Source organism: Populus trichocarpa, chromosome 2 (genome assembly GCF_000002775.5).
Source record: "Populus trichocarpa isolate Nisqually-1 chromosome 2, P.trichocarpa_v4.1, whole genome shotgun sequence".
Lineage (NCBI taxonomy): Eukaryota > Viridiplantae > Streptophyta > Magnoliopsida > Malpighiales > Salicaceae > Populus > Populus trichocarpa.
This window is the reverse complement of record NC_037286.2, coordinates 23,215,600-23,243,474: the sequence shown is the minus strand read 5'-3', so window position 1 is coordinate 23,243,474 and position 27,875 is coordinate 23,215,600. Positions and strand designations below refer to the sequence as shown.

Sequence of the window (27,875 nt, the reverse complement as noted above, 5' to 3'; positions counted from 1 at the left end):
AAAAATTCAAAAATATAAAAAATAATTAATTTGAAGTTAAGAAAAAAATAAAAAAAATTAATTTCTTTTCAATTTCTTTTCTGAAATACAAAAACAAATGAACTTTTAAATATGAAAATAATAATTAGACCAAGTATTCTTCTTACAGCTAGATCCAATCTCCTGATTCCTATTGAAAAGAAAAAGAATTTCATAGGGTTAGGAAAATTCTATTGATTGTAGCTTTCTCTAGATCTCCAGGGAAAAAATTTGGTTATAATTTTCCTTGCGATGGTCTGTGACGAGGAGATACTTGTGATATTTTGGCTTAGGACGCAAGAAAATACATATGGTACACATTTCTTTTTCGACCTATTCATTTGTTTTATTTTAAATTATTGATGGTTTAATCTGAATATAAGATCTATCTTTTTTATGATGATAAAACGGAGTCCTTGCTATAAACTATAAAACGCTATTCAAATAATGATATCGAGATAAGCTATTTTTTAATTAAATTCTTTAATTTAATGATTTTTTATGAGTCCGTGATGCTAACAAGTCCAAAATAGATATCAAGTATCCATTTTAGATTATGATAATTTTTGTTTTTTACGTTTCAAAAGTGCATTTCATATAAGAAAACATTAAATTAATTTTTTATATATTTTTTTTAATAATTTTTGAAAATCACTTTTAAAAAATACCATACAATACAACACCAAATACAATTTTAATGTTAGACCCATAAATAAATGGACCTCTCTTGGCCAAGTCTGTATCATATACATAATTATGACTGAGTGTCATAATCATGCAGCAGTACTATTTTGTTTGTAAAGGAAATGATGGAGCGTGAAGTTGCAAATATTGAGACAGGGAGGGAACAGAGTGTTTTGTAATTAAAGAAAGAGATAAAATGAAAAAGGTCAATACTGCATGAAACATTATTTATATTAATATATTAAAATCATAAAAAATATTAAAAAGATATTAATTTATACACTTAGATCATGGATTTAAAACAAGATCAATCCTAAAATAAATTGTTTTGTTTTTTTAATTAAAACATTATTATTTTTAATGAATTTGTTTTTAAATTGACCGAATCAGGTATAAGGGTCTCTTTGTTTTTACGTTTTAAAAGTATTTTAAAAAAATAGAATTTTTTTTATTTTTTAGCTTTAAATTAATATTTGTTGGTATCTTCAGATCATTTTGATTATATGCTCATGTCAAAAATAATTTTTTTAAAAATAAAAAAAATATTATTTTGATGCATTACCAAGCGAAAAAAACACTTTAAAAAGTAACCGCTACCACACTCCTAAACACCCCTAATAAAAATTTGAAATAAATGTTAATCTAAATAAGGTTTCAAATTGAAAAATTTCAGAACAATTTATCTGGGCCAGATAGAATTTAAAAATATAATTTATGTGGTGTATCATGGTCTTGATATAAAGTTTGAAATAAAACTCAACCATATTATAAAGTCCACAAATTAATATGTCAATGTACACGCATGTCCCTCCTCTTCTCTACGACATGTACAGCAGAGGCCAGAAAATAAATGTTGCAGGGAATCAGGAATCAAAGCAGAGTCTTTGTGGTGGCAAAGAACCCCAAAAGTCTATGGGTTTTAATGGACACGTATGTTCCTCTTCTCCGTGACACTTCACCTTTTTTAACTTCGTTGTTGCTGCCAGCAAACAGACAATAATGTAACACTGTCAATCAATATCAATATCAATGAACATACAACAATATCCTGCAAAGAGTTATATTATCGTTTTTTTGTGTGCTAGTGGGCTGAGGAGGTAAGTTTGTAACAGTGAGAATGTTTTTTTTTTTTTAAATATATTAAAATAATATTATTTTATTTTTTAAAATTTATTTTAGATATTTTCATATCAAAACCATCAAAAAAACATAAAAAATTCATTTAAAAATTATTTTAAACATCTACCATCATATTTTTATTTTTTTTAGCTGCTTGTAATGGTATATTTAAAGGGATGGAGCCCCCATTTGGGATTGCGGCCGAATAATTGGTTAAAATTTGATTTATTTATTTTTAATTTATTTTTAATATATTTTCGGTTTGTTTTGATGTACTAATATAAAAAAAAATATAAAAAATTTATTTAAATTAAAATTATTTTAAAAAATAACAATTATTATACTCTATAGCACTGATATTTGTATTTGGGTGCGAGATTTGGTGAGTTTCAGTTATTTGGTGATGTTTTTATAGGCTTCGACACTCTTAAAATCACATGTGTTTTGATGTCAGAATGGAACAGAGTAAGCAAATTTTATGGTTAGGTGGGCTGTGACTAGCATTTGGCGAGGATAGTTTCCACCCTTCTAAGGGGCGGTGTATCGAGAGGTTTCCGGTGGATGGAGGAGGAAAATGGTAGCAAAAATGCATGGATGGAATCTATTAATACCATGTATAATTGCATCATTGATTTTTATAGTTGTATAAAAATTATTTTTTTTAGAAAAAAGACTATCTGTAATATCTTAAAAATACAAAACAAATTATTCGAAAGTTTATTTTAAATATGTATATTTATCATGTGATTTTTCTATAAGTTTAAATAAATAAAAAAGTAATAGAAATGTGTCGAGGAGGCACTAAAATGAGACAATTTCATGAAACAAAGCAAAATTTGACCGAATGTATTAATGTACTATATAATAAGCAATTAATGAAGGGGGACTTGCTCTAGGTTGTGTGATGTAGTGAGAAGTGAACACGTGTACTTTTTCATATTTTACTACCGTCGGCTCAATCGTGCCTAGCAAGACAACCTCGTCTCAACAATAAACACATATAATTATATAGTTCTTGTCATCTTGGTTCCACCAATATTTTGAAAAGATGGTTATGTAGATGAGTATCCAATATAAAATTAAGGAATATCATTAGTGACATGCATCGACATGGGCCGTACACACTAATATATAGATTACATATTTCCAAAGTTTGGAAGTTACGATGATTTTTTTAAAAAAAATATATTAAAATAATAATAATATTATTATTATATAAGATTTATTTTTAATATTACTATATTAAAATAATTCAAAAATATTTAAAAAATTCAAAAATTAGCAAGACATAGATTGAACAACTACCTTCATGTCAAAACTCTTACGATGTATTTATTATTAATTAATTTTCCACATTTTTTGAATTATTTCTAACTATAAAAAATCTAATATAATATCCTACCAAGTTATTAAATCCAAACCAGTTCATGACTATTTATTTTTACGTTTTAAAAATATTTTTAAAAAAATTAATATTTTTTTAGTATTTTTAGATTATTTTGATGCGCTGATATCAAAAATATTTTTAAAAAATAAAAAAAAATTATTTTGATACATTTTGGAGTGAAAAAGCAAACTCTCAAATATATATTTAATTCAAAATTTAAATCAGAGTAATTCTTAACTTGATTTAAAATCTGGATAACGAGTTCATCTAAAATAATATTATTCGAAGATATTTTTTAAAAAAAATTAAAAAAACATTGTTACAAAATAACTCACGGAAAGCCAAGCAACGTTTAATATCGCTATTACTAACTCCCACGATACACTTGCTATTCACTAATTTGCAACGTTTTTTGAATTATTTTTCAATGATAAAAAAACGCAATGAAGTGTCGGTGCGTCCAAGGTCCATGCACATGTGCCAAATGGGGAAGGGAGCTGCTGTTTGACTTGTTTAAAAGGTTGTGTACACCTACCAAAAAAATCTATTTATACCATTCACACAGATGAGAGAAAATGGGATCATTATACCTTCCAAAACATATGCTCATCAATTCGAGTTTCTAGTTATTTTTTAAAATGTTTTTTTATTAAAATAATATATTTTTTTTATTTTTTAAAATCAATATATTAAAATAATTCAAAATATTAATTTTTAATAAAAAAATTAAATTTTTATGAAATATACCGCGTTCCTAAAAGGTGTAGCCAAAACTTCGTATATTAAAATGAAGAATTCATGAAAAATATTGCAGCACTCTTCACATAGTGCATAGAAAAATTGAGGTTTATTATTATTTTTTAAAATAAATCTCAAAATAATACAGATCAAAGTTCCAGAAAAAAGAAAATTTAAGACTTTTATTATCTGTGAGACCTGATTTGATAAATTAGGATTTCAAATCATACTCAAATCAAATTTTTATTTAAATTAAACAAGATATTAACCTAATAAAATTTATTCTATTTAGTTAGAGATTTAATGGTTTATTGTACCTAATCAAATTTGATTAGATTAGTGGTAAAAAAAAAATATATATATAAAAATATTATTTTAATAAAAATAATTAATTTAGATTAATCTAATAATTTATAAATTAACCTGAAAATATGATGAAATAATTTTTTTTTAAGGTTAGTATTCAAAAAGCACTAGTGCATGGGAAAGAAACTAAAAACTTACAGTATTTACTTGTAACGTACAAAAAGCACGCAGTCTCATCATTTTGAGGCCATCCTCAAGTGTCGAGGGCCCCTTCGCACTTCACTAATAGCAGGAGCAAACAGAACACAAAACCTTCAACGGCAGAATCATAGCTGGATGCTCCTCCTCCTCCTCCTCCTCCTCCACTTTCCTTCTTTCGACCCTTTCCCTCTCCCTTTCTTCTCTTTCAAAAAGGCAAGCAGAGAGACACCACAAAATGTCAACCTCCACCTCCACCTCCACCTCCATCACAATATTATTATTCTTCCTCTTATCCTACGCACCCGCCCTCCACTTCTCCTCCACCTCTTCTCCTCATAACCGTAGGATCTTGCACCAACCATTCTTCCCTGAAGGCTCCATTCCTCCCACCGAACCTCCATCTTCCTCCCCACCTTCCCCGCCATCTTCAACAACTCCCCAAATCCCATTTTCCACTTCTACCCCTAACCCACCCCCCTTTTTCCCTTCCTACCCTTCTCCTCCACCCCCTCCTTCTCCTACCACATTTGCATCTTTCCCTGCCAACATCTCCTCTCTTATCCTCCCCCAGTCTTCCAAGCCCAAACCCACTTCCCAAAAACCCCTCCTCGTCGCCATCTCTGCAGTCATCTCAGCTCTCATTGTCTTGTCCATTACTATTATCGTTTACTACGCTCGTCGCCGGAGAAACCGCAGTAACTTCTCCGATGACAAGACTTACACTGGATCCAATATCAGCAACAGAAATGCAGATACGAGAGTAATTGGGACTAGTAATAACAGCTATAAACTATCAATTACTTCAACTAGTTCCAACTTTCTCTACATGGACACTTTAGTAAATTCAACGAGGCTAGACGAAAGCTCCGATGGGTCGGACCGTCGGAAACTGGAGTCTCCGGAGCTCCGGCCGCTTCCACCACTCAACAAGGAGAATTCCACGCTGAAGTATGGAAATGGAGAAGTTGGGTATATTAGTAGTACTACTACTAATAGTAGGGATGGGCGTGAGGAGGAGGAGGAGGAGGAGTTTTACTCACCGCGAGGATCTTTAGGCGGTAGAGACAGCCCCAGCGGGACAGGATCCGGGTCTAGAAGAGTGTTTGCTGCTGGTGTAGGTTTTGATGAAAAAAGTAGTGATTCTTCGAGCTCGTATTCGTCTTCCACTTCAGCTTCTCCTTCTCGGTCCCAGTCTCTCAGTATATCACCGCCACTAAGTTTGAGTTCCACACCAAAATCACATACTCTACTTGCTGCTCAATCACAGCCGCCGCCACCACCAATGATGGATGTTGATAATGAGAGGAAATCTCCTTCTTCGGCTTCATCTCCAGATGTTTCGCCTAGAAATGTGCTGTCTTCGGCTTCTACTTCTCCTAGAGTATCGCATCGAAACAATGTGCTTATGCGGTCTCCATCTTTATCTCCAGCTAGAATATTGAATAACAATTTGTCCCAAAATACACCGTCCAGTTCACCATCTTCAGTTTCTTCTTCACCTGGTAGAGCACTGAACGATTCAGCTCCATTTAACGCGCAGTCTCCGTCCTTGTCCTCTGTTTCTACATCACCTGGCAATGGAGTTTTGGAGAAGACCCCGCCCCTCATAATATCATTTGGTTTGGATCAAACTGCTCAGTCTCCTTCACTGTCTATTGCTTCTACTTCACCAGAAAGAGGTCTCGAGAAGAGCCCACCTCCATCTCCAATAGTTTCAAATGTTTTGGGTCGAATTCAGATGATGTTTCCTTCATTGTCAGCATCCAAGAGCTCATTTTCATCTACCAGAATTTCGTATGTTTCGGATCATGATAAGATGTCTCCTACATTATTATCTTCAGCTTCTTCTTCGCCAGATAGAAAGAGCCCAGATGCATCACCAAGAATGACTTCTAGTGTTTTAGGTCTAAATGCAAGAATTAGTAATGTTTTGGAGCAGCCTACGTCAGGTCCACCACCACCACCTCCTCCTCCTCCTCTTCCTCCTCTATCAATACTGCAACCACAAAGACAATGGGAAGCTCCCAGTGTTGATGCATCATCCACACCAACAGACCAACCAATTTCAAAGCCCCCAGCGCTTATACCGCCCTCAAGGCCTTTTGTATTACAAAGCACAACCAATGTGTCGCCAATTGAGTTGCCACCTAGTTCTAAAACAGTTCAGGATGCCGAGGAAACTCCTAAACCAAAGCTAAAGCCCTTGCACTGGGACAAAGTTAGAGCAAGCTCTGATCGCGAAATGGTGTGGGATCATCTCAAGTCTAGCTCTTTTAAGTAAGACGCTTAACCCTCTGTTACTTATTTTCTTGTGTTTTTTTTTTTTTTTTTAAAGTTCTAACTAAATAGATGATCTATCATCGTGGGACTTTTTATCTTAGAAAAAAAATATTACAACAATGTAAATATTTAAAAAATGAAAAAAAAATCTAAGATTACAGTCATAGAGAAAATAAAATTAATAAATTCAGTAAATTTAATAATAAAATTAATAAATAATACATCAACAACAAATATAGCGAAAAAAAATAATTCAATGTAAAAAATAAATGCATATTAATATTATGAAAATATATCTTTATAATTTTCTTAAAATGTCTCAGTCAACTTATTTGTTAAAAAGTAAAAATTAAATTAGAATGAGATTATTACATGGAAAAAAAAATAAATCACAATTCCAACAAACAAAATGATGAATGATAAAATTAAAAAGAAAACAATCTAAAAAACAAAAAGAAATTGGCTCGAGTATGTCTGTGCTATGACATACTTGAATTCTAAAAACTACATCCTTTGAAGGAACCAAACATGAAATTTTTTTATTATCCGGCTTTAGCAAAAATCAAACCAAATCTATAACCTAGTCGTGAGATTGGGATAACTTCGTGGAAAGCAAACTAAATAGAATCATAAAGCTCAATTCTCAAACCAGCCTAACATTGAAGGGCCAAATTAAAAAAAAAAAACTAAAAAGCAATGAAAAAAAACTGAGTCAAACCTGGTGAACCTATTGTCAATGACCCGAGACATAATATCGGGATAACTCTATAAAAAGAAAATGCAAAAAAACAAAGAATATCAATTTTCATCAAACCCAATGATGATGGATGAAATTAAAAATAAAATTAAAAATGATCGAAACCAATCCAGTCCAACCTTCAAAACTTGTGACATGAATCATGCGGTCGGAACACAGCATAAAAAGCAAACAAAAAAAATAACAATGTAAAATTCCTAACCAACCAAAATAGTTAGGGGTAAATTTGAAAAAAACAAATTCAAAAAAGAAAGGATAAAAAAGAAAAAAAAATATAGATTTGAAAAGAATGAGAACCAAGTTTGACATAAAAAAATCATAAGGAATGAAATTGAAAAACAATTTCAATTAAGAAAAGGATAAGAAAAACTAAAAATAACAATAAAAAAATAAGGACTAAATTTGATATAAAAATAAAATGTTAGGGGATAGAATTGAAAAAAATAATTCAATAAAGGACTCAATATCAAATACATTACAATTAAAAGAATGAGGATCGAATTTGATATAAAAATCAAATGTTAATTCAATAAATGACTCAAGACCAAATACTTTGTAATTAAAAGAACAAGGATCTAATTTGAATGAACAAACAAATAACTAGACTTTATTTTTTTGCAATGACTAGCATGTTTTTCTAAGAGGGGGGAGAGGAAAGAGGGAGGGAAGAAAAAACATGTTGATGAAGCTTAATCGCCGATCTTTTTATTGCACGTGTCTCACCACCGTAATGGGGGTGGTGAGGCGCATCGGATGTCGTACCTAGCGGCGGTGTTCAGAGTTGTTTTGGTGCAGCACGCGCCACCCGAAAGGCATGGGCGACGTCCACTTGCTGGAGCGTGCTAGGCACACACCAACCACTTTTTAATTAAAATATTATTTTATATATAAATATTATTAAAAGACCTAATCACCCCTAAACCCCATATAAGAATAACAAAAAAGCCATAACAAAATAACTAAAGTGTTCTTGCATTCAAAGCCAAAAAAGATTATTTTTAGGGACATCTAAGTAATTTTACCCCACAAAAAATTCAAAAAACCCGAAAAGCTCCTTGACCCAAGGAAAAACATTTTTTTTCCTTTTGGGTGATTAAGTAATTATATTGTGGATAAACTATGTTAAAATATTGATTAACCCCCTCTTTTCCTATAATGACTAATAGGTTCAATAAAAAATACCTTCCTACCCCTAAATTCAAGCTTTGTGAGTTTGCCGACTAAGGGTAAACTAGTAATTTTCCTATGTGAATCCACGGTGAAATATGAGTGTGTGCACATTAAATATACGAGCTCTTTTAGTTTTTTTTGTTTTTGTATAACATGTATTATATTCTCTCTTCTCCTGTATGAATTGGTTGGTTGAATTGGGTGTTTTGCAGATTGAACGAAGAAATGATTGAAACACTGTTTGTTGTCAAAACACCAAAACCAAAGGCAACTACTCCTAATTCAGTTAGTCCAACAACTAGCCGAGAGAACAGGGTACTTGATCCCAAAAAGGCACAGAACATTGCAATTTTGCTCAGGGCACTCAATGTGACAATTGAGGAAGTCTGTGAAGGCCTTTTAGAAGGTAAATGTCCATTGATATGGCAGACATGCTCCAACAGTCTGCTTATTGTTGTGCTGCTTATTGGTTTATTTCATTTATCCGGGTTCTATCTGGGAATGGATTCTTGGTTCATCTCCTTTGTTGCAAGAAAATAACCTTTCTAGGCTGTTTTTCATAACATATCTGATAGTTCGGATGAACCAGTATTTTATTGCTGAAGTCTCCTTTGCCTTGCTTAACTTAGTAAAAGATATTCAATTGTTTCTGGCCTCCGGAAGTACAAAGCATTGAATTTTGCTCCTGAAAGTCTATTTACAAATGAAACTCGGGTTAAATTTAGTTGACAATGGTAGATAATAGAGTATTGAGAGCTACAACCTAGAGCCTGGGCATAAATACTGGTGGAGATGCTTATCCCTGCTTATAGATTTTTTCATTTTGTGGTTCTAATTCAGTAAATGCCTCATTTGGTCATTTTGTGCTGGATATGTTTCTTCCATCCTCCACTACTGCTTCTGTTGGAGCTCTTCTTTTTGTCTCTTTTATTTGTATCATGAGCATGCAGTGACATTTCCATTTTCTGAATTACTGTTCCAGCAACTAAAGTAAGTCCCGCTTGTTATGCAGGTAATGTTGATACTCTTGGAACCGAACTTCTAGAAAGTTTATTGAAGATGGCGCCTACCAAAGAAGAGGAGCGCAAACTGAAAGAATACAAAGAGGATTCTCCAACGAAGCTTGGCCATGCTGAGAAATTTCTGAAGGCAGTGCTTGATGTACCCTTTGCATTTAAACGAGTGGATGCAATGCTTTACGTAGCCAATTTTGAGTCCGAGGTTGAGTACCTCAAGAAGTCCTTTGAAACTCTAGAGGTAAATAAAGTAGTCTAATCCTTTTCCTTCGATATTTTTGTTGCTTCTTTTTGCTTGTGGTATAATTGTAGTCATCAAGCCTACAATTTATGCGCTTGGAAATTCATCAGAACTTACAAACATTTAGTATCCATATGGCTCTTCACTTCTCAAGATAGTCTGATTGAACTTATGGTGGATGATTGTCGAATGACCTAAAGTTGCTACCTTGTCAGCTATCCAATAGAAAATTCTGTGCACTCCTTCACAAAGCAACCACCAGTCCCAGTGCTTCTTTCTTTACTCTAAATTATTCCCTGCGATTTCTTGTCATTATTGTTTGGTGAAGCTGGTCGTATGGTGTTGGTGGATCTGAGATGTCACAGGCCGCATCTCATTGATTTTTCCTTTTTACAGGCAGCCTGTGAAGAGCTGAGAAATAGCAGGATGTTTTTTAAACTTTTAGAAGCCGTGCTCAAGACAGGGAACCGCATGAATGTTGGCACTAACCGGGGTGATGCCCATGCCTTCAAGCTTGACACGCTCCTTAAGCTTGTTGATGTCAAGGGTGCAGATGGAAAGACCACACTCTTGCATTTTGTTGTGCAGGAAATTATAAGAACGGAAGGTGCTCGTCTTTCTAGTACCAACCAAACTCCAAACTCCATTTCCAGTGAAGATGCCAAGTGGAGGAGGCTTGGCCTGCAAGTTGTTTCTGGTCTTAGTTTAGAGCTCACCCATGTGAAGAAAGCAGCTGCTATGGATTCTGATGTGCTTAGCAGTGATGTCTCCAAGCTTTCTAGAGGCACTGAGAATATCAGTGAGGTGGTGCGATTAATTGAAAAACTGGGGATGGTGGAAAGCAATCAGAAATTTTCAGAGTCAATGACAATGTTCATGAAAATGGCTGAGGAGGAGATTATAAGGATTCAAGCCCAAGAAAGTGTTGCTTTATCGCTAGTAAAGGAGATCACAGAGTACTTCCATGGTAATTCAGCCAAGGAAGAGGCTCACCCTTTCAGAATCTTCATGGTGGTGAGAGACTTTCTTAGTGTCCTTGATCGTGTCTGCAAAGAAGTTGGCATGATAAATGAGCGAACAATTGTTAGTTCTGCCCTTAAATTTCCAGTTCCAGTAAATCCAATGCTTCCGGTTCCTGTAAATCCAACGCTGCCACAGGTTTTTTCTGGATCCAATGCAAGCAAACAGTATAATTCCTTTGATGACGAGAGTGAATCACCTTAATATTTGTGGCTCCGGTTCTATCAGGGTAAACTTATTGTTGCATTTAGCCAGAAAATGCCTATGGTAGGTGAACTGGGCTGGTTGGGGTCATCATGGACCGGAAGCTGCCTTGCCTGATTTCTGTAATTTATTTCTCTTCTGTGTATAAATCCATGACAAAGATTTTGTAACTTGCTTGTCATATAGATAGTATACGAGGAGGTTTTCTTTGGGTGCAACAAGGCAATATGCTGACTCGCAGTCAACAATGGCAATATCATGTAAGCTTGTTAGAAAACTTCAATTATAGGAAAGCTGCTGAGTTTATACAAGTCATGACCACAAAATATATTCCTGTTACATAGAAGAAGCTCTACTGTACTGTATAACATTGTCTGTTTTAGTAATTTTGACCTCATTATACTTCATGTCAAATGTTCGGCAGAAGCATCATATTTACTTCAAATCTCATGCAAGCATAGTAATGAAACTTGGCCAGGCCAATTACCGGTTGAGTTATAGGTTGGCCGGGTTCCAAATAATATTATTTTTATTTTTTAAAAATGAAATAATGTTATTTTGATTATTTAAAAAAAAATCAATCAAATATTATTAAATTATTTATCAATTCGAATTTGTAATTAAATTATATTGAGTTAATTTCTAAATAATATTTTTTAAGCCCAATCTAGGTCTCGAGTCTACCTCTGGTTAATGACTGTGCATACAGGACTAACTAGGACAACCTCCAAAAAGCTTGAGAATGAATATAGTTAACAGCCTTACCCTCTTATGTAGCTTTTGTACTTAGTTTTTTTTTATAAAAAAAAATCTTAATGGAATTCTAAATTCAGTTGAAAGTAGAAAATGAGCTGCTATGTTTAGAAGTTAGAGCCAGATTTCCATGCAATTACTATCACATTTTCTTTTCCCTTGCAAATAAGTAACAGTTAAAGCAACATTAAATCAGGCAGGGGAAGCATTTCTTATTTTCCAGTAATGTACTGAAATACAGGCGGGTAAATTTCAAACCAGGAGTTCATATCCTCGTGACAGGAATACTATATTTATCAGGAAATCTTTACAAATAGCAAACTTGACTAATCTTTATATCAAGTGAGATTGATTGCCCCTCCAATGCGTGGAACTGGACACCTGCCAAATACTTGGCAATTTATTGTCTTGAATTTGTAATATATATTCCTATTTGCTTTTGCCTTGGTTGGATTCCAAGGACTCCGCATCCATCCGCTTTAAAACACGGCGTGCTTCTTCCTCAGTTGCAGGAACCACTTTCCGGATCCTAAATCCATTATTCATGGCCTTTGCCTCTCGACGCACAGTGAAAGTGAAGTAAAATGTATTGGATACCTGTTTGAAATATGACAAATGCAAATGGAAACATACAAATCAAAAGGATAGGTAATGTGTAAGGAAAGTTTCACGTGTCAATTAAGTATCAAATTCATACTTTAAGAGTTTTAGCCAGGGGCCGTTTTTAAGGAGTAGCAATTACTCTGAAAGGAATATGGACACCTACCTCACTGGACCTCAACTCAGGCCTGGTAACATGGGCAACAACTTCAATGTTGATCAGTGGTTTTTCTGAGTCTTCATGTTCTGTGTAAAGAACACAAGATTTGATACGCAGGAAGTCTCCAACATCAACCTGTTCATCAAACATAATTTCTTGATGTAAACTATGACTTAAAATTGACTGCATGGACTATGGAGATGGCAGTTTGCATATGCAGCTTCTGTAGTTGATATATACCTATGAATTCTCTCTCTCTCTTTGAGACTTACCACACACGCACAAACTCAATCACAACCCATGCAAAGAAATCACCATCTGCATTTTAAATTTCAAATACTGTGTAGAAAATTGGGTGTTTCAAATTCAAGACAAATATATGAACAAATCAGGCCTTAGCTTCACATATAGCAAAAATTGACACTCAGTCAGTAATGTAAGGAAATGATACTGGAGGGGTTTGGAGCAGTTGCTTATATTTCATGAGAGAGAAGCAAAAAGCTTATAACTGGTGAAAGAAAAGATGCTGGCACTCACAGGTCTTAAGAAATCAACATGATCAACTTCAAGAAAGTAAGGAACCAATCCAGCAAAGGCATAAGCAGTTGAGAAAGCCAACTCAAAAGCCCGATGCATCAAGAAACCTCCAAAGATGCGACCATGGATGTTCCTTTGCTGTGGCTGGCAAATCAAAGAGTTTTCAAGGTGTGTATCCCTTAGAAGAATGCTGTCTCTATCTGCTAAGGCTGGCATGTCACAGAATATTCGTCCCTCAGCCAACAATGCTTCAAGTCTATTTACCTCCCCATTCTCAAATTCCTTCTTTTCTTCTACCTTCTTCTTCTTTCTCAGCTTGCTCCTTGCTTCAGCTTCTTCAAAAAGTAACTTTTCTTGTTCAGTTTCAGGTGACAGCCGATTCACTGGAGCAGCTTTCCCAGTCTTAGAGTCACGGGCTACAAATATGAAGTTGGCTGTCAAAGCTACTGAGTCTGAAGTGTCAGAGGTCTCTGCAAAACAACTGAGAAAATATAAAGAGCACAAAAACAAGACGTTTTATTGGATTGTCAAGAACACATTCAATAAGCCAGATTTTAAAACTTCCAGGTAGTTTGAGATAATAAAATGTAATTGGCATCCTGATTGAATTTCTTCCTTCACTTCTTCAAAACATATGCTGAAGTATTCTGATTGAATGATCACACAAAACATATTATCGCTACAAGATTCTTACTAATAGTATAACTAGAGGGCTTAACACTCAACCAACTTGAGAAAACTCCATCAGGATCAATTCTAACTTTACCCCTTTTTTCTCTGCCAGTCAAGGAATACGAGGGCTTGGCACCCACTTGAAAACACTCTATCAGCCTCAGTTCTGCCTATTATTCTCTCTCTCTCTAAAAGTCAAGGAACATTACATCTTCAATCTAAAGCTAGTTCCAGAGTAGATTACCTTTAGTAGACTGAAGGACCTCCAGTTGAATGTCAATTGATGACCGCCCAACCCATATGGCAGAACCAACTATTTTAAGATCGATATCAACACTAATTGGCTTCTTTAGGACAATCTTATCAACAGAAGCAGTGACCAGCAGCAGTGGCCTTGTTGTGTTATCATCATCGCAACAGTGCTAATACACCAATAAACATCCAATCACAAAATGAAATGAAGATTTAGTGCGTGGTTCACTACGATGAAAATTTCATCTAAATTACATGAACTAGCAATACATTTCAAAATATTAAAGCATTGTAGGAAACAAGTTCCTTTTCTTTTCCCATAACTGAAATTATTAGGTTTGAAAGTTTACTCAACTAACAAATGCAATCATCCAAAAATATAATGTACAGATGGGGATTCCACATCAAATTTCTTTGCTCGTCAAAAACTATGATATAGAAGATTAATGCATCTACAGAAAATCAACAAACCAAGCATATGATACAGTCTATTATCCATTTTCCCCGTGTCCTAGCCAAAAACCAATTTACACACAACATTGCTAACTCTAAAATTATCAAAAAGATTATGCATAATTTTGCTTTGCAGACAAATCAAATTATGGTCTATAGGTAGAGAAAAAGGTTGGAACTTTCACTACCGCCTAATCCACCTACAAGACCAACAAAAAGGGATATCTACAAAACGCTCCAAACCCATGATACATTACACCAATGAAACTCAAAATTCATCAAATAACATAGCAAGCAACAATTCAACAGCAGTGCTATTATTCCAGAAAAATTCAGAAAACCCAGTTCAGAAAATTAACTTTGAAGCACAACCCAGATATTATTTTTTATTGTTATTATAAAAAAGAAAGGAAGAATGGGAGTACCTTTACAGAGATGGTACCAGCCAAAGCATCAAGATCCTCAAGCAATTTACCAATCCTGACCTCATTCCAAGGATCCCTATACTGCTCTCTTAGGATATGATCAGCAGAGAAACTATACAAGATACTAGTACGGCTCTGTTTTGGAGTTTTTGTCAACAATTCACTCTGTGGAGGTGCATCTTTAGGAGGGTCGAGAAGTCTTTCAAAGGTCTTGGACCTTGTTTCCCACAGAGCATTGGTTACTGGTGAATGATACATCCCTGGCCATAAAGCTATGGGCTTCCGTGTTTGGCCGTTGACACCAGTAAGGGAATTGGTGTCGTTGTCGAAGGGGTTGGCAAATGTGGAGACTACAGGGATGGTTCTTGGAGAGGAGGAATTGTATTCCATTTCTTCCTTTCTTTCCTTCTAAATTTTGAGAATTGGATTCCTCAAATGGGTTCTTTGATTCATAGATCAAAGATTAAAGACCAAAGGGCTTTGCTTTTGGTGTTAGTTTGGTGAAAAACTACACGGTCTCTTCCTCCACTAATTATGTAACATTTAATCGGTCTAATATTTTTATTTTTCATGAAAATAATTATATATACAGATATTTTTAATGTATTTTTTTAGTTTAAAAAATTTAATTACAAATAAAACAATTTATTAATACATATAATCTAATAAACTGAGAATTATATAGACTAATAAATAAATAATTAATTAATTAATTATTAACGATACCTAAAAATAAAATTTAAAAAACTGATACAAATATAAATTAAAATATTTAATCTCGCAAGACGATACATTTACCCAATCATGTTTGCTAATATTATTTATTAAGATAATTTTTTATTTAATTAAACGATAATAAAAATAGACTAATATATTAAATTGATTGAATAAAAGAAAAGAAAAACAAGAATAATATGCAAAACTATACATATTAGAAATATCACCTGAAAATAAATATTTTTTATTTTAAAAAATATAGTTCATATATACAAAAGATAAAAAAATATATATATCATAAATGAATTAGAAAAATCTCTTCGAAAATTAAATGTATAACAAAAAAATCATCATCATTTAAAAGAGAATTCCTAAACAAAATAAAAGAGAGAATGAGTATTAATGTAAAAATAATAAAGTTTTTAAAATAAAAAAAGCATTAATTGAAATAAAAAAAAATAGGAAAAAAAAGGTCATGCGTTGTTGGGTCTGACCAGCCCATCTAGCCCATTCATTAGGGCCCACATGCGGGCCTACCAGGGCATGCCAACGCGACTGGGGCCCCTTTTTAACTGCACAAGAAACGGATGACATTTCGTCCGCTTTATTTTTTAAAAAAAAATCAAACGACGTGTCGTTTATTTTGCCTAAATTTCAACCACTGTGGTGACCAGAAAATTGGGCTCAAGGTTCTATTGATCTAGACTCAAAACACCTTAGAAATCATAATAAACTTATCCATGGACTTGAAAAAACCACCCCAAAAACCAAACTCAACCCAAAACCAAAAATTTACCCTAACTCATATATGTGTTTTTCATGAACTGTCAAGGAATAAAAACATCTAATATGAACTCCCATCGTCAAATGAATAATTTGACATAAATATCATTTAATTTGATGGTCTAAATTGGTGTTAATGGCATTTCTCTCTCTATCACCAAAATCTGACGATCTTTCTCTCTCCTCTCTAAATCAGGGATAAAAAATAACAAAAATAAATTTTTATATCAAAATAGAATTGGAAAAATGTTGAGGAGCTGCAATTGTATAATTTACTTGATTGTTTAAGTTGGAGGAGTAAAATGCATCTTTTTTAAAACTTATGACTCGCCACTCATGTTTGTTGTATTTTTTATTTCGGTCCCCTATCTTCCAACCTCACTCTTTCATAAGAATTTGAAATCAATTGCTTTTTAATTAAGATTAAATCACCAAAAAAAATTTGAGGATCAAATTAAAAAAAATGAAATTTTACATAGTCCATCCATAATAAAATGTGAAAAGATGAATAGTAGAGGCAATGCACAATGAAAACATCACCCCATTTAAATTATAGTAATAAATGGGGGAATTGAATTTAATAATGGGTTATTTTCATTTTATATTTTATCAATTTCTTTTAAAAAAATATAATTTTTTTATTAAATTTTATTCATTTACAAGTTTTTTTTTTTTTTTTGTCTAGCTTAGCGAATATAAAGAGAAGATTTCTTTATGTTTTACGAATCCAATTCCCTTTAAAAATAAATAGTTTTTCAATTAATTTCTAAAAATACCTTTTTTCACGGTATTTATTTTATATAAAAATTTGATTGGAAGACAAATTTACTTTAAAAAAGAGAACAAAACTATAATAAATATTTTTTTATATATAAAATAATACAAAGCCAAGTTCATCAAAATATTTTACTAAAGATTAAACAAGAGAATTCATTTATGAACAAAGATTCTTCTAAAACAATTTCAACAACAAGATCTTCCAAAAAAAAAAAAAGTTATAGCAATCTCAAATCGATTGGACTATCAATTAAATATCAATTATTAATTGGACTATCAATTATTTTAAATGTTTATTTAAAATATATATTTAAGGAATTAATTTATTAATTAAATGCTTTTTTAAAAAAAATTGTCCTACTACAACATCAATGATTAAGGAATATTTCGAAAGAAAAAAGAGAGCAAATGATAGTGTTGACCTCCAAAATAATAATAATTAATGGACCTAACACAACGATTGAATGGTTGTGTAGCTTATCATGTTGAAGCTCACCGTTTTGTGGATGGTTGAAGGATTGTTATCCGACCAATGTTAACTCGTCGAAGGATGGATTACACAAACATTTGACCAAGTCCTGAACGATCAGATGATTGTTATTTGGTGATCTGTTAACTGGTTTCAAGTTTGGGTTAATTTTTAAATTGAATCAGGTAGAAATTAATTTGATATAATCTGGTTAATTTGACAGGTTAATTCTGATCAAAATCTGATTTGATATAGATTTTTTTTAAAAATAATATTATTTTAAATTCAATCAAATTAATTTATTTAATCCTTGAATTAAGTTATGGATGGTGCTAGATTTAATAGCTTTATTTAAAAGTCCAATAATAGAAAACACACCAATGATCTGGCTTACCGAGTGCATATTAACGAAAAGCTAAGGCTTGTCTTATTTTCACTGTAATTCACTCTCTAATAAATGGATTGAAATATTGAATTTTTTAAAATTTTAAATTTGCTTCTCAAACTTTTTCTATGCACAAATCAGCTTTATTGAGTCCAAAATAGCATCCAATGACATCTTTTTTAAGAGATCATTGAAAGATAAAAAACCAAAGTGGAAAATATAAGAAAAATAAATAGCGACTTTAAATTTTATACAAAAAGTTTTTTGGTTTACAGGTGATTGATTCTTTTAGTTTTTAAAAATTCAATTTCGGTATTAAAATTCATTTTCCTCAATCCTTTTTCATAAGAGGAGAGAGAAGATCGTTGAATTCTGGCGAATATAAAAAAAGTGGTGATTGACGACGATTATAACCACTAAAATAATTGAAATTGATGTTAATGAGTCTCATTTCATAAGAGGAGTTTTACTTAGATGTTTTTTTATCCTTATCCTTGCCTTGCCTGAGGACGCAAATATGACCGCAGGAATGTTTTTGGATTTAGGTTGGTTTTTTATTTTTGAGCTATTTTTTGAAGTCATAGATAAGTCTATAAATGTGTTTAGGGTGTTTTCTAAGTGTTTGGAGTAAAAAGATGAGTTTTTATATAAAAAAATAAACAATTTTTTTTTCCGATGACATCTAGTCGTTGGATTCTACACAAAACAGATGATGCGTCTTCTGCTGTCTTATTTAAAAAAAAAAGTCATTCACCCCACTAAAAAAAAAATTTAGGCTTAGGAGCACGGGCTGGATTGATTTTTTTGGCCTAGTGTGCTTGAGCTTCTTTTTTTTTTTTTTTTTTAAGTTTTGTTGTTTTATATTTGAGTTAAAAAATTTGATAAAAGTAATCGTTGAATAAGTAGAGTATAAGAATCGAGTCGCAAGTTTAATAGGTTTATTCACGACATTCGAGCTGATATTTGTTTTTTTTAATACTTTTTTGTTTCTCAATTTAAAAAAATATAATTTCACCATTTGTTATTAATGGTCTATTTTTTTTTTTTTAATTTAACTCAAAACTAAAAAAAAATTACAATTTAACCTTTTGTTATCAATGATCTACTTTTGTTATCTCAGCTACAAGTGTCTATCATAATTTTTTCCTTTTAAAATAATGTTTAATGCAAAAATATTCTCATGCTTTTTAATCATTGGATAATAAAATGAAAAATAATCTCTACTATAAAAAATTTATTGAATCCGATGACATGCATAACTTGCATCACTAGTTTACTTAGTTGACTTGAGTTCATTTAATATTTTTTAGTCAAATATTATTTTTCATTATTTTTATTCTTTAACATTGAGTTGATTGTGTATTTGAACTTTCAACTTTGTGTTTTTTTTTAAATAATTATCCCCATGCTCTTACATGTCAGCCCAGGTACAATGTATTTAAATTTTAATATTAAATAAAAATATTATTCGATTTAAAATTAAAATCTATAATTTCTTTTAAAACACGTTCAGTGCTTTGATTTTTTCTTGTTGCATTTAAAATATTTTTTTAGAATATTTTTTGCTGCAACTACCAATTGAATGCTAATTGACTAAACGATGATAAACTGAATGCCCGTTATCTTTCCAACCAATCGCCCATGATTTAGCCGACCGAATGCTTAAGGTTGTTTTATTTAACTAACTGTTGGGAGCTCGAACTGATATCTTCGGGGATCACTTCCAACCTCCGCAGCTTTAGGCAATGGGGTGCTGAAGTAGAAGGAGATTCAAGGAGAGGAGCAATGGCAGCGTTTCTGAGCAACAAGTCCTGTCTCGATTTCGTATCCTAATGAAATGCCCTTTCTAAACCTAACTAATTATGACATAGCAATAGCAGATATGTCTGATATAAAGGCTCAGTCATTCTCAAGAGCCCTGAGCCTCGAATTCATAGTTATCTAACTCGGTTAATCAATTCAGTCCGAGGTTAAGTTAACTTAGTAAAACTTGAATGATCAACCTATGTGAAGAAACTTGATCAATGATTTTAAAATTTTTATCTAAAATGATGTTTCAATTCTTTTTTCCCAGCTCAAGACTGGGTCTCTCGAACCAGTTATCATAACCATGCTCGAATCTCTCACACGACACAAGAATTCCACAGCCGGTTTGCGCTAAGGACTTGGTACTGAGAGTTGGCAGTGTACATTTAATAGGGTTTTGCTGTATTGAAGGATATATCAATGAATCGAAGACTCGAAGTCTATATCCATCAGGGGTCGCTATGAGATGAAATACTTCCTTAACACATTGGAAAACGCACCTCAGGTGGTATTTTGCAGCTTAGAACACCTTTTCATCTGTGATTATCAGGAGTTATATCGATCAGTGGTTGCTATGTGATGAAATACTTCCTTAACACGTTGTAAAACGCACCTCAGGTGGCATTTTGCAGTTTAGAACACCTTTTCATCTCTGATCATCTGGAGTTCAGGAATGCATGGTAAAGCAAGGTGAAAATGCTACAGGTTGACAAGTGTTCCAAGCTGTTGAACATGGTGCCATCCCATCTGTTACAGAGTTTATAAAATCTCTGAAAACTTTATTGGCAGCTCATTGTGATTAACTGATTCATTCCTTTGAATTTGAAGAGCTAGATAAAATATTTACTTCCGGGGCGTGAACGTAACTGGCAACATAATACCATGTTTTCCACCAGAGCAAAGTTTCACTTGCACTTCTAACATTCATGATTGAAAAGAGGGATCTAAAGAAGCAGAACGCCAACTGTGAATAGTGAGAATCTAAACAAGGCATGCAGAACTGTGATCCCGGGTTCACTATCGCAACGGGTTTCATATTCTGAGGGAAGGATGAGTTCCTCACAGAGAACTGTTTACCAACTCGGTTACTGCAATTATGCGTGTTTAAGAGTGATTGTCACCATCTAACTAAATGCAGAACTCAACATAATATTTCAAATGCTATGAGCACAGCTAACATGACTCTGAGAAAGAAAAGGACGCATATTTAATACACAAGATAGTAATTCCAAGAACAATTATCGAGTTATTACATCTTCCACGGGCTGTGGAAAAACCTGTGATGAGAAATCCTATACTCAACCCATGAAAGTAAAGGATACTCTTAAAACAAAATTGCGATATTGAGAACTATTTTAATGATACAGCAATGAAATGGAGCTGGATAGATATGTTGATGGCCAGAATGTGACTTCTTAATTGGAAGAGAAAAGGCCATTACTTAGTTAAGATCCCACAAAAGTGGAACACCTCGTGATGATTATGAGATGATCATGTTTTCAGCACTTCTGCACAAAGTGGCCATTCGGAGACTCAAACTGGCAAACCCAAGGTATTACCCATTACTAAGGATGCGATTGGTTGGTATCCCAAGATAAAATAGACAAAAACATATTTAGTTGGAGAGACCAAGATTGTCTCTAACATGGTTTGGGAGTGAATTTTTTCAAAACAAATAGGAAGTACAAGAGACATGTCTCCACTGTATTCATCTATATAACCAAACACTACCACGCAATAGAGTGCAATAATAATAATAATAATAATAATAATAAAGCACATATGTCAATATTAGAATTTATTAAAACAGACAAAACAAAAGATAATTACATATAAAATAATGCAAGAAGTATTACCCTATCTACCTCGTACCTTTCTAATAATTTTCCCTTCCTTCTCGAGAAACAATAAGTTCCTCCATATAATCAGCGCCACTAGCATCTGAAGGCATCAGAATCTCATCCTCAGTGGTAAAATGGTATTGCTCCCCAATTGCCCTTAGAAGCTGATATACTTCGAACATAGTGGGCCTCTCTTTGGGCGTTGGCAATACACAATTGCATGCAACTTTAAGGAACTGGAAAATCTCATTATCAACACCCTTCCCCGCCAAAGATTTGTCTACAGCATCTTTAAGTTGAGAATTGCTTGAAAGCTGTGTGATCCATTCAACCAGACTCCCCTTGAAGCTTTCAGGAGCTTTAGCCACATGGGTAGGTGTCTCCCCTGTCACCAGCTCAAGCAGCACAGTTCCAAAGCTGTAGACATCCCCTTTTGGAGTGGCCACCAAAGTTCTTGCATACTCTGGAGCAACATAACCCAAATCCCCAAATTCTCCGTTCACAAATGTACTCATATGTGTATCAATTGGATTCATTAGCCTGGCCAGTCCAAAATCAGAAATTTTCGGCTCAAAATCAGCGTCCAACAAGATGCACTTGGAACTTATGTTTCGGTGGATGATGCGAGGGTTACAGTAATGATGGAGCCATGCAAATCCTTTTGCTGCCCTTATACCAATTTTGAGTCTCAGAGGCCATTCCATTGGCTTCCTGCTTTCATCTGCAATATGTATGTGATCATAGAGAGTGCCATTTGGCATATGCTTATAAACCAGAAACCGTTCCTTATTAGCCACGCAGTAACCTAAAAGAGGAACCAAATTAGAATGTTTCACACTCCCCAGAGTAGCCATCTCAGATACAAATTCTTTTTCCGAGTGCTCAGAATCCTGCAATCTCTTAACCATAAGAGGAGTCCCATCCTCTAGCACTGCTTTGTACACAGCCCCTGTTCTTCCTGTCCCGATGATATTCTCTTTGTGGAAGTTATTGGTAGCCTTCAAGAGATCACTCAATTTCATTTTAGAAACTGATTTCTCAAACAGGGAAACCTGGAATCACAAAATCTTCTTAATCAACACATAGCAAGTCCACAAGTATGCCAAGAAGGAATATAGGGATGGTCATTGCATTTTTCAAAATAGAACACAGGATCTCAACTGACTTGAAGAAAAATAAAATAAAAATAAAAAGAATGAAAGAAAAGTATGTTAGAACAACTTGCCTTGATGCCTTTTACTCCCTTTAAGCCCTTAGCCCATTTATTCCCCTCGGGATCATCATCCTTCTTCAGCTTCCTCATCATAGACATTCTACGGTAATAAAAGAACATACCGATTGCCACACCTATTGCTGCAATGGTAACCCCGCCAACTGCTGCCCCAGCAATAATTCCAGTGTTGGTTTTCTTTGAAATGGACGGGCAAGAGCTAAAAGGCTTCCCACAGAGTTCTGGATTGTTTGCAAAATTTTCTTCGGTCAAGATATCGGAATTGAAAAAACTTGGGATTGGCCCGGACAAAAGATTATTAGCTACACTAAAAGTTTTCAAGCGCTCTAGAAACCCAATTTGTCCAGGAATCTGGCCTGTCAACTTGTTGTGGTCGAGCTTAAGGATATTCAGAAAGGAACAGTTTGCAAGACCTGATGGAATTTCCCCCGAGAAATTGTTGGAAGAGAGGTCGAGAGACGTGGCAAAACCAACTATTTTAGAGATATTTTGTGGAATTGATCCAAAGAGCTCGTTGCTAGAGAGATCTATGCCCGTCATGGAGGTGCAATTTGTAAGACCAAGAGGGAACCTGCCCTTGAGACCCATATCCGGAAGTCGGATGTTCAAGACCCTATTCTCATTAGGATGCCAACATTCCACCCCCAGAAAGGTACAGATGAATCCTTCGGTAGCGTTCTCAAAGTTCCATGAAGAGTTCAAGTAACTACGAGTGTCTATAAGAGAATCTTTTATGCTCTTCAAGCAAGCAATATCAGTGTCGGTGCCATAGCTCAGACTACAGCTAAGCAATAACCAAAGGCAACTAACAACAACTACCTTAAAAACTCGACTGATCAACATCGTTTCAACGAAGATTTCCTCAAATTCTTGTCAAAAAGAGAATGATAAAAAACCCCAAATAGCTATAAGTTGCATATATCAGAGCTCCAAACTAACTGTATCCACAAAGTCCTAGCTTCCATAACAGTAATACCTAAAACAAAGTCAAGATCAATGCAAGGAAGAAGCAAAAATTCAGAGTCCACCCCACATAAAAAAAATCAGCTTCCATAACAACAGATAGAGATATCAACAGCAGCAGCAGTAGCAACAAGAAGTAAAGCAGAGAAACTGAAAACCAACAGTGACCCAGATGGGTTGACTTGGATATATATGTCGGTAAAAACAATAAAAGACGCACCTGATGATAAAGATATTCACGACCCCTCAACCCCAGAAGAGATCAAAGAAAACACTTCTTCAAGCTTGAGAATTTTTTGCATGGCAGAAATATTGAAGCAGCGGTTTTTCCACGGAGAAAAAGAAGAAAAGGACAGTGACAATCAATCAGGTCTGTAAATATATGACAGGATTATTAGAAGAGAGCAAGCAGGAAATGAATACGGATGGCTAAACGCGAAAGCAATGAATTTTAAGGCGTGTGAAACTGAGAAATGGAGGGGATTGTGAACTCGTTTTCTTGGGTCAACCAAGGACGGCCATTTTTTCCAAGCTTAATCCATGTAATTGCGAGTACAAGGACTCGGCGTTTTCAGTTTCTTTGACTTGATTACTTGATTTCTTTTTCCTCCTATTTAATATTGTATTTTTTATAAGCATTATTTAATGTAATTTCCTTTGCCATTGGATTCCTGCCAGTTTTTTTTTTTCTCCTCTTATTAAATCCGATCCAATTAGGTCGATAAATTTAGTAATTTGTTAACTCAGAATATGGCTTAAATTAAATTTATTTTTGAACTGAGTCCAGGTATTTTTTAAATTATTTAAAATAATATTATTTTAATTTTAAAAAAACATTAATTCATTAAAAAAATCAATAAAACAAGGTCAACTCGTCAACCTAAGTTTTAAGTTGTATGGTATTTTATTACCATGCTAACGAGGCTTTCTGTTTGGTAATATAATGAGATTGTGGTTGAAAATGATTGCTATAACCATGCCATAAAAATTTATTTTCCTAAATTCATCAATATTGCAACCATGCCATTAAAATTATCTTTAAAAAAATAATTTTAATTAATGTTCAAACTTATTTAATAATATCTTTAATCGCTGGTAAAAAAAAATAATTGCTGCAACAGCATCGTGAGACACAAAATTGAAGTTGGAACCATCAACGGTCCGATTTTGGCCACGTGATAAATAATGCCCTGCAATGATCTTATATTTGTTCTTGCCATTTTCAAATTACTCCTCATGAAATAGTATAATTGAACTAGTTGAATAAACCTATTTGTGCTGGTAGAAAGCTCTTTCTTTCACATGGTTGGGTTTGAGGAACTTGTTAGTCATAAAGATATAATTGCATAAAATAAAATAATACAAATAAAAATGTATCTAGTTAAAAGACAAAAACAAATTTATATTTTAAACATTCATGTAGTAAAAATTTGTATTTTCAAAGTATAAAACACAGGGGTGATCGTTTTCGGTTCGGTTCGGTTTTTATATAAAAAAACAACCAAACTGAAATATATTTTTTTTAAAAAAACCGAAACCGGTTCAAACCGACAAGGTTTGTTTTTTTCAGAACAAAAACCAGTTCAAACTGATTTGGCTCGGTTTTTTCCGGTTTGACTCGATTTTTTCGGTTTGGCTCAGTTTTTTCAATTTGGATTCGGTTCGGTTTAGTTTTTCGGTTTCAGGCTTATAAAACCGAACCGGTCGGTTTTTTCAAAATTCTAATCGGTTTAATCGGTTTTTTTCACGGTTTAGTTTTTCGATTATTTTTTTTCTGATTTTTTCTGTTTAATCAATTTTTTAATTTTTTAACTTACCCGTAATAAAACATAAAAAAAACATGACACGTCTTTGTTAGTCGTGGATAATAACTAGATGTTATAAGGTAATCCATTGAAAAAAAGAATAGAGGAAAAATAGAAACAAAAAAGATACACTCCCTTCTTTCCTCCTCCACAAATAAGATGATAAATAAGATGGGACGAATACGTGTGTTTTTGTTGTGTGCGCGTGAAGTTTTCGTAAAAGTTCAATTGGTGTTTGAGAAAATTTTCAATAATTTATTTTAGTGCCTAATTTCTATTTTATGGCATTTATTTATTTATTTATTGTTTCTTATAATATCTTCACTATTAATAAAATATTGGTCTAGCGATTAAGATGCTATATTTCTATAAAAAAAAACACAAGTTAAATCCTTAGGAAATATATTTATTGGGAGGGACATCCACAAACTCTGAACGGAACTAGTCTCACCCTTTAAAAAAATGTGAGGATACCCGGGTAAGAAAAAAAAAATAATATCTTCACTTGAATTTTTTTTTCAATTAAGATCATGCTTTAAGATTTTAATTTTAATGAAAATATAGGTAAACTTGGTCAATTTTTATTCAAATAAATTAAAAAAATAAATGAGTGATAAATAGACAATTGGTAACGTATGATGATTTCACAACTCGTTATTGTTTTGTTTTGTTTAGTTTTATTCGGTGTATAAACACAATCTTAAAGGGATTTGATTAGAGAATTAATTTCACCCATCAACTCCTAAAAAAAAACGCGTATATTTTCTCATATGATTTTTAACTTCTCTATTGAATAATTTTATGTTACTAATTAATTTTTATTCTTTAAAAAAAAGACAATAACTACCCGTAGTTGTGCACGAGCGTGTGGAATAGTGGTTAATTGTGCTTTTAAATTTTTTAGTTTTAAATTATTTTTTGGTGTTTTTTGGATTGTTTTTTTATGTATTGATGTCAAAAATATTTTTTTAAAATAAAAATATATTATTTTAATATATTTTTAAATAAAAAATATTTTTAAAAATAATTTTTATCACATTCATAAAAATAAAATGAAAAGTATGTAAATTGAGAGGTTTAAATTGAACATAATATTCAAGGTTTTTAGATTAAAAAAACTCATAAAACACCGAGGTTTTTCAATGAAAAAAAAAAAAACTAAAAAGATAGGCACTACATTAAAAAGTAAAAAAAAAAAAAATACAAAGAAAAGTAATGGAGAAAGCTAGAGAAAACAATAAAACTATGAAAGAAAATTGCATAAAAAAATACAGCAGAAACATGTAATGAAAGATATAGATTACACGAAACAAAAAGCAATAGGTTGTGAATAAAAATAAATTGTAAAAAATAGAGTTTGATAGAAATAACTTGAAATTTACAGATAATGGCCAAACAAGCTTGGATAAAAAACTAAACTAATTAATAATATGGTTTTTGCTATAATATTATTTTCCTAAATAACGATCTACAATTTAAACCCCAGTAAAAATGCCTAATTCCATGGAATATGATGCCAAAATACTTTCCAAACTGTAAAGTTTGTCATGGCTTTCTACAAATTGGTCCTTGTTGTCCTTCCAAGTGTTGAATTTAGTCCTATCCATCAAGCCTTTTGAAATTTTTTAGACCCTATTTGTTTTTACGTTTCAAAAACGTTTTAGAAAAAAATTAAAATTTTTTTAATTTTTTTATTTTAAATTAATATTTTTTTAACATTTTTAGATTATTTTGATACACAAATTTTAAAAATAATTTTTTTAAAAAAATATTTTTTTAATATATTTTTAAATAAAATTTTTTTAAAAAAATAACTACAACCATAATTTTAAATATACTATAAAGCCCAATCAACCATCAACCATGCTCAATTGAAAAATATTTATTTATTTCGGGCATCAACATTTAATTAGTTTATTTGTGTTGATAACAAAACTTTATTTAACAAAATATCCTCACTCTGTAATGTTGGTCCACGACTTTTTTTTTTAATTAAAAAAATTAAAGAATAGATTATCCAAACGGAGGAGCACTCTCCACTGTACGCTCACAGTAAAAACTTAAAATTAAATAACTAGCACAGTAAAAAAAAGAAAAAGGTGAGA

General features: G+C 32.8%; 3 protein-coding genes across 5 annotated transcripts; 1 reads left to right on the top strand and 2 right to left on the bottom strand.

Moving 5' to 3' along the window:
- The first annotated feature begins 4,492 nt into the window (after window positions 1-4,492).
- On the top strand, window positions 4,493-11,555 carry LOC7471130 (formin-like protein 1). Its single transcript, XM_024594221.2, has 4 exons — window positions 4,493-6,730; window positions 8,873-9,066; window positions 9,673-9,917; window positions 10,314-11,555. Exons 1-4 carry the CDS (start codon window positions 4,689-4,691, stop codon window positions 11,139-11,141), a joined length of 3,309 nt encoding a protein of 1,102 aa, XP_024449989.2. The 5' UTR covers window positions 4,493-4,688; the 3' UTR covers window positions 11,142-11,555.
- Window positions 11,556-12,081: 526 nt separating this feature from the next.
- Window positions 12,082-15,507, bottom strand: LOC7488616 (acyl-coenzyme A thioesterase 2, chloroplastic). The gene is made up of 5 exons (XM_002301734.4): window positions 14,994-15,507; window positions 14,108-14,285; window positions 13,192-13,661; window positions 12,661-12,789; window positions 12,082-12,491 (listed from the first exon to the last, which is right to left on the bottom strand). Exons 1-5 carry the CDS (start codon window positions 15,381-15,383, stop codon window positions 12,324-12,326), a joined length of 1,335 nt encoding a protein of 444 aa, XP_002301770.2. The 5' UTR covers window positions 15,384-15,507; the 3' UTR covers window positions 12,082-12,323.
- A 5,151-nt stretch (window positions 15,508-20,658) lies between these two features.
- On the bottom strand, window positions 20,659-24,559 carry LOC18096544 (probably inactive leucine-rich repeat receptor-like protein kinase At5g48380). 3 transcript variants are annotated; one of them, XM_052450676.1, is made up of 4 exons: window positions 24,186-24,559; window positions 22,997-23,978; window positions 21,803-22,823; window positions 20,659-20,677 (listed from the first exon to the last, which is right to left on the bottom strand). In XM_052450676.1, the coding sequence occupies exons 2-3, from the start codon at window positions 23,843-23,845 to the stop codon at window positions 21,807-21,809; spliced, it is 1,866 nt and encodes a 621-aa protein (XP_052306636.1). In that variant the 5' UTR covers window positions 23,846-23,978; window positions 24,186-24,559; the 3' UTR covers window positions 20,659-20,677; window positions 21,803-21,806. The 3 variants fall into 3 exon arrangements, with proteins under 3 accessions (XP_052306636.1, XP_024451447.2, XP_006386865.2); XM_024595679.2 differs by lacking the exon at window positions 20,659-20,677 and adding an exon at window positions 21,135-21,468; XM_006386803.3 differs by lacking the exon at window positions 20,659-20,677 and having other exon boundaries at window positions 21,669-22,823.
- Between the last annotated feature and the right edge of the window lie 3,316 nt (window positions 24,560-27,875).

Bases quoted from the DNA above. Each gene is read 5' to 3' on its own strand.
- LOC7471130 (XM_024594221.2), top strand. From the start codon at position 4,689: ATGTCAACCTCCACCTCCACCTCCACCTCCATCACAATATTATTATTC. The intron at 6,731-8,872 runs GTAAGACGCTTA...GGTGTTTTGCAG, and splicing joins CTCAAGTCTAGCTCTTTTAA to ATTGAACGAAGAAATGATTG. The intron at 9,918-10,313 runs GTAAATAAAGTA...TCCTTTTTACAG, and splicing joins AGTCCTTTGAAACTCTAGAG to GCAGCCTGTGAAGAGCTGAG.
- LOC18096544 (XM_052450676.1), bottom strand. From the start codon at position 23,845: ATGTTGATCAGTCGAGTTTTTAAGGTAGTTGTTGTTAGTTGCCTTTGG. The intron at 22,824-22,996 runs GCAAGTTGTTCT...TTGTGATTCCAG, and splicing joins AGGGAGTAAAAGGCATCAAG to GTTTCCCTGTTTGAGAAATC.
- LOC7488616 (XM_002301734.4), bottom strand. From the start codon at position 15,383: ATGGAATACAATTCCTCCTCTCCAAGAACCATCCCTGTAGTCTCCACA. The intron at 14,286-14,993 runs GTACTCCCATTC...TTGGTGTATTAG, and splicing joins CTGGTACCATCTCTGTAAAG to CACTGTTGCGATGATGATAA. The intron at 12,492-12,660 runs GTAGGTGTCCAT...TATTTCAAACAG, and splicing joins CTGAGTTGAGGTCCAGTGAG to GTATCCAATACATTTTACTT.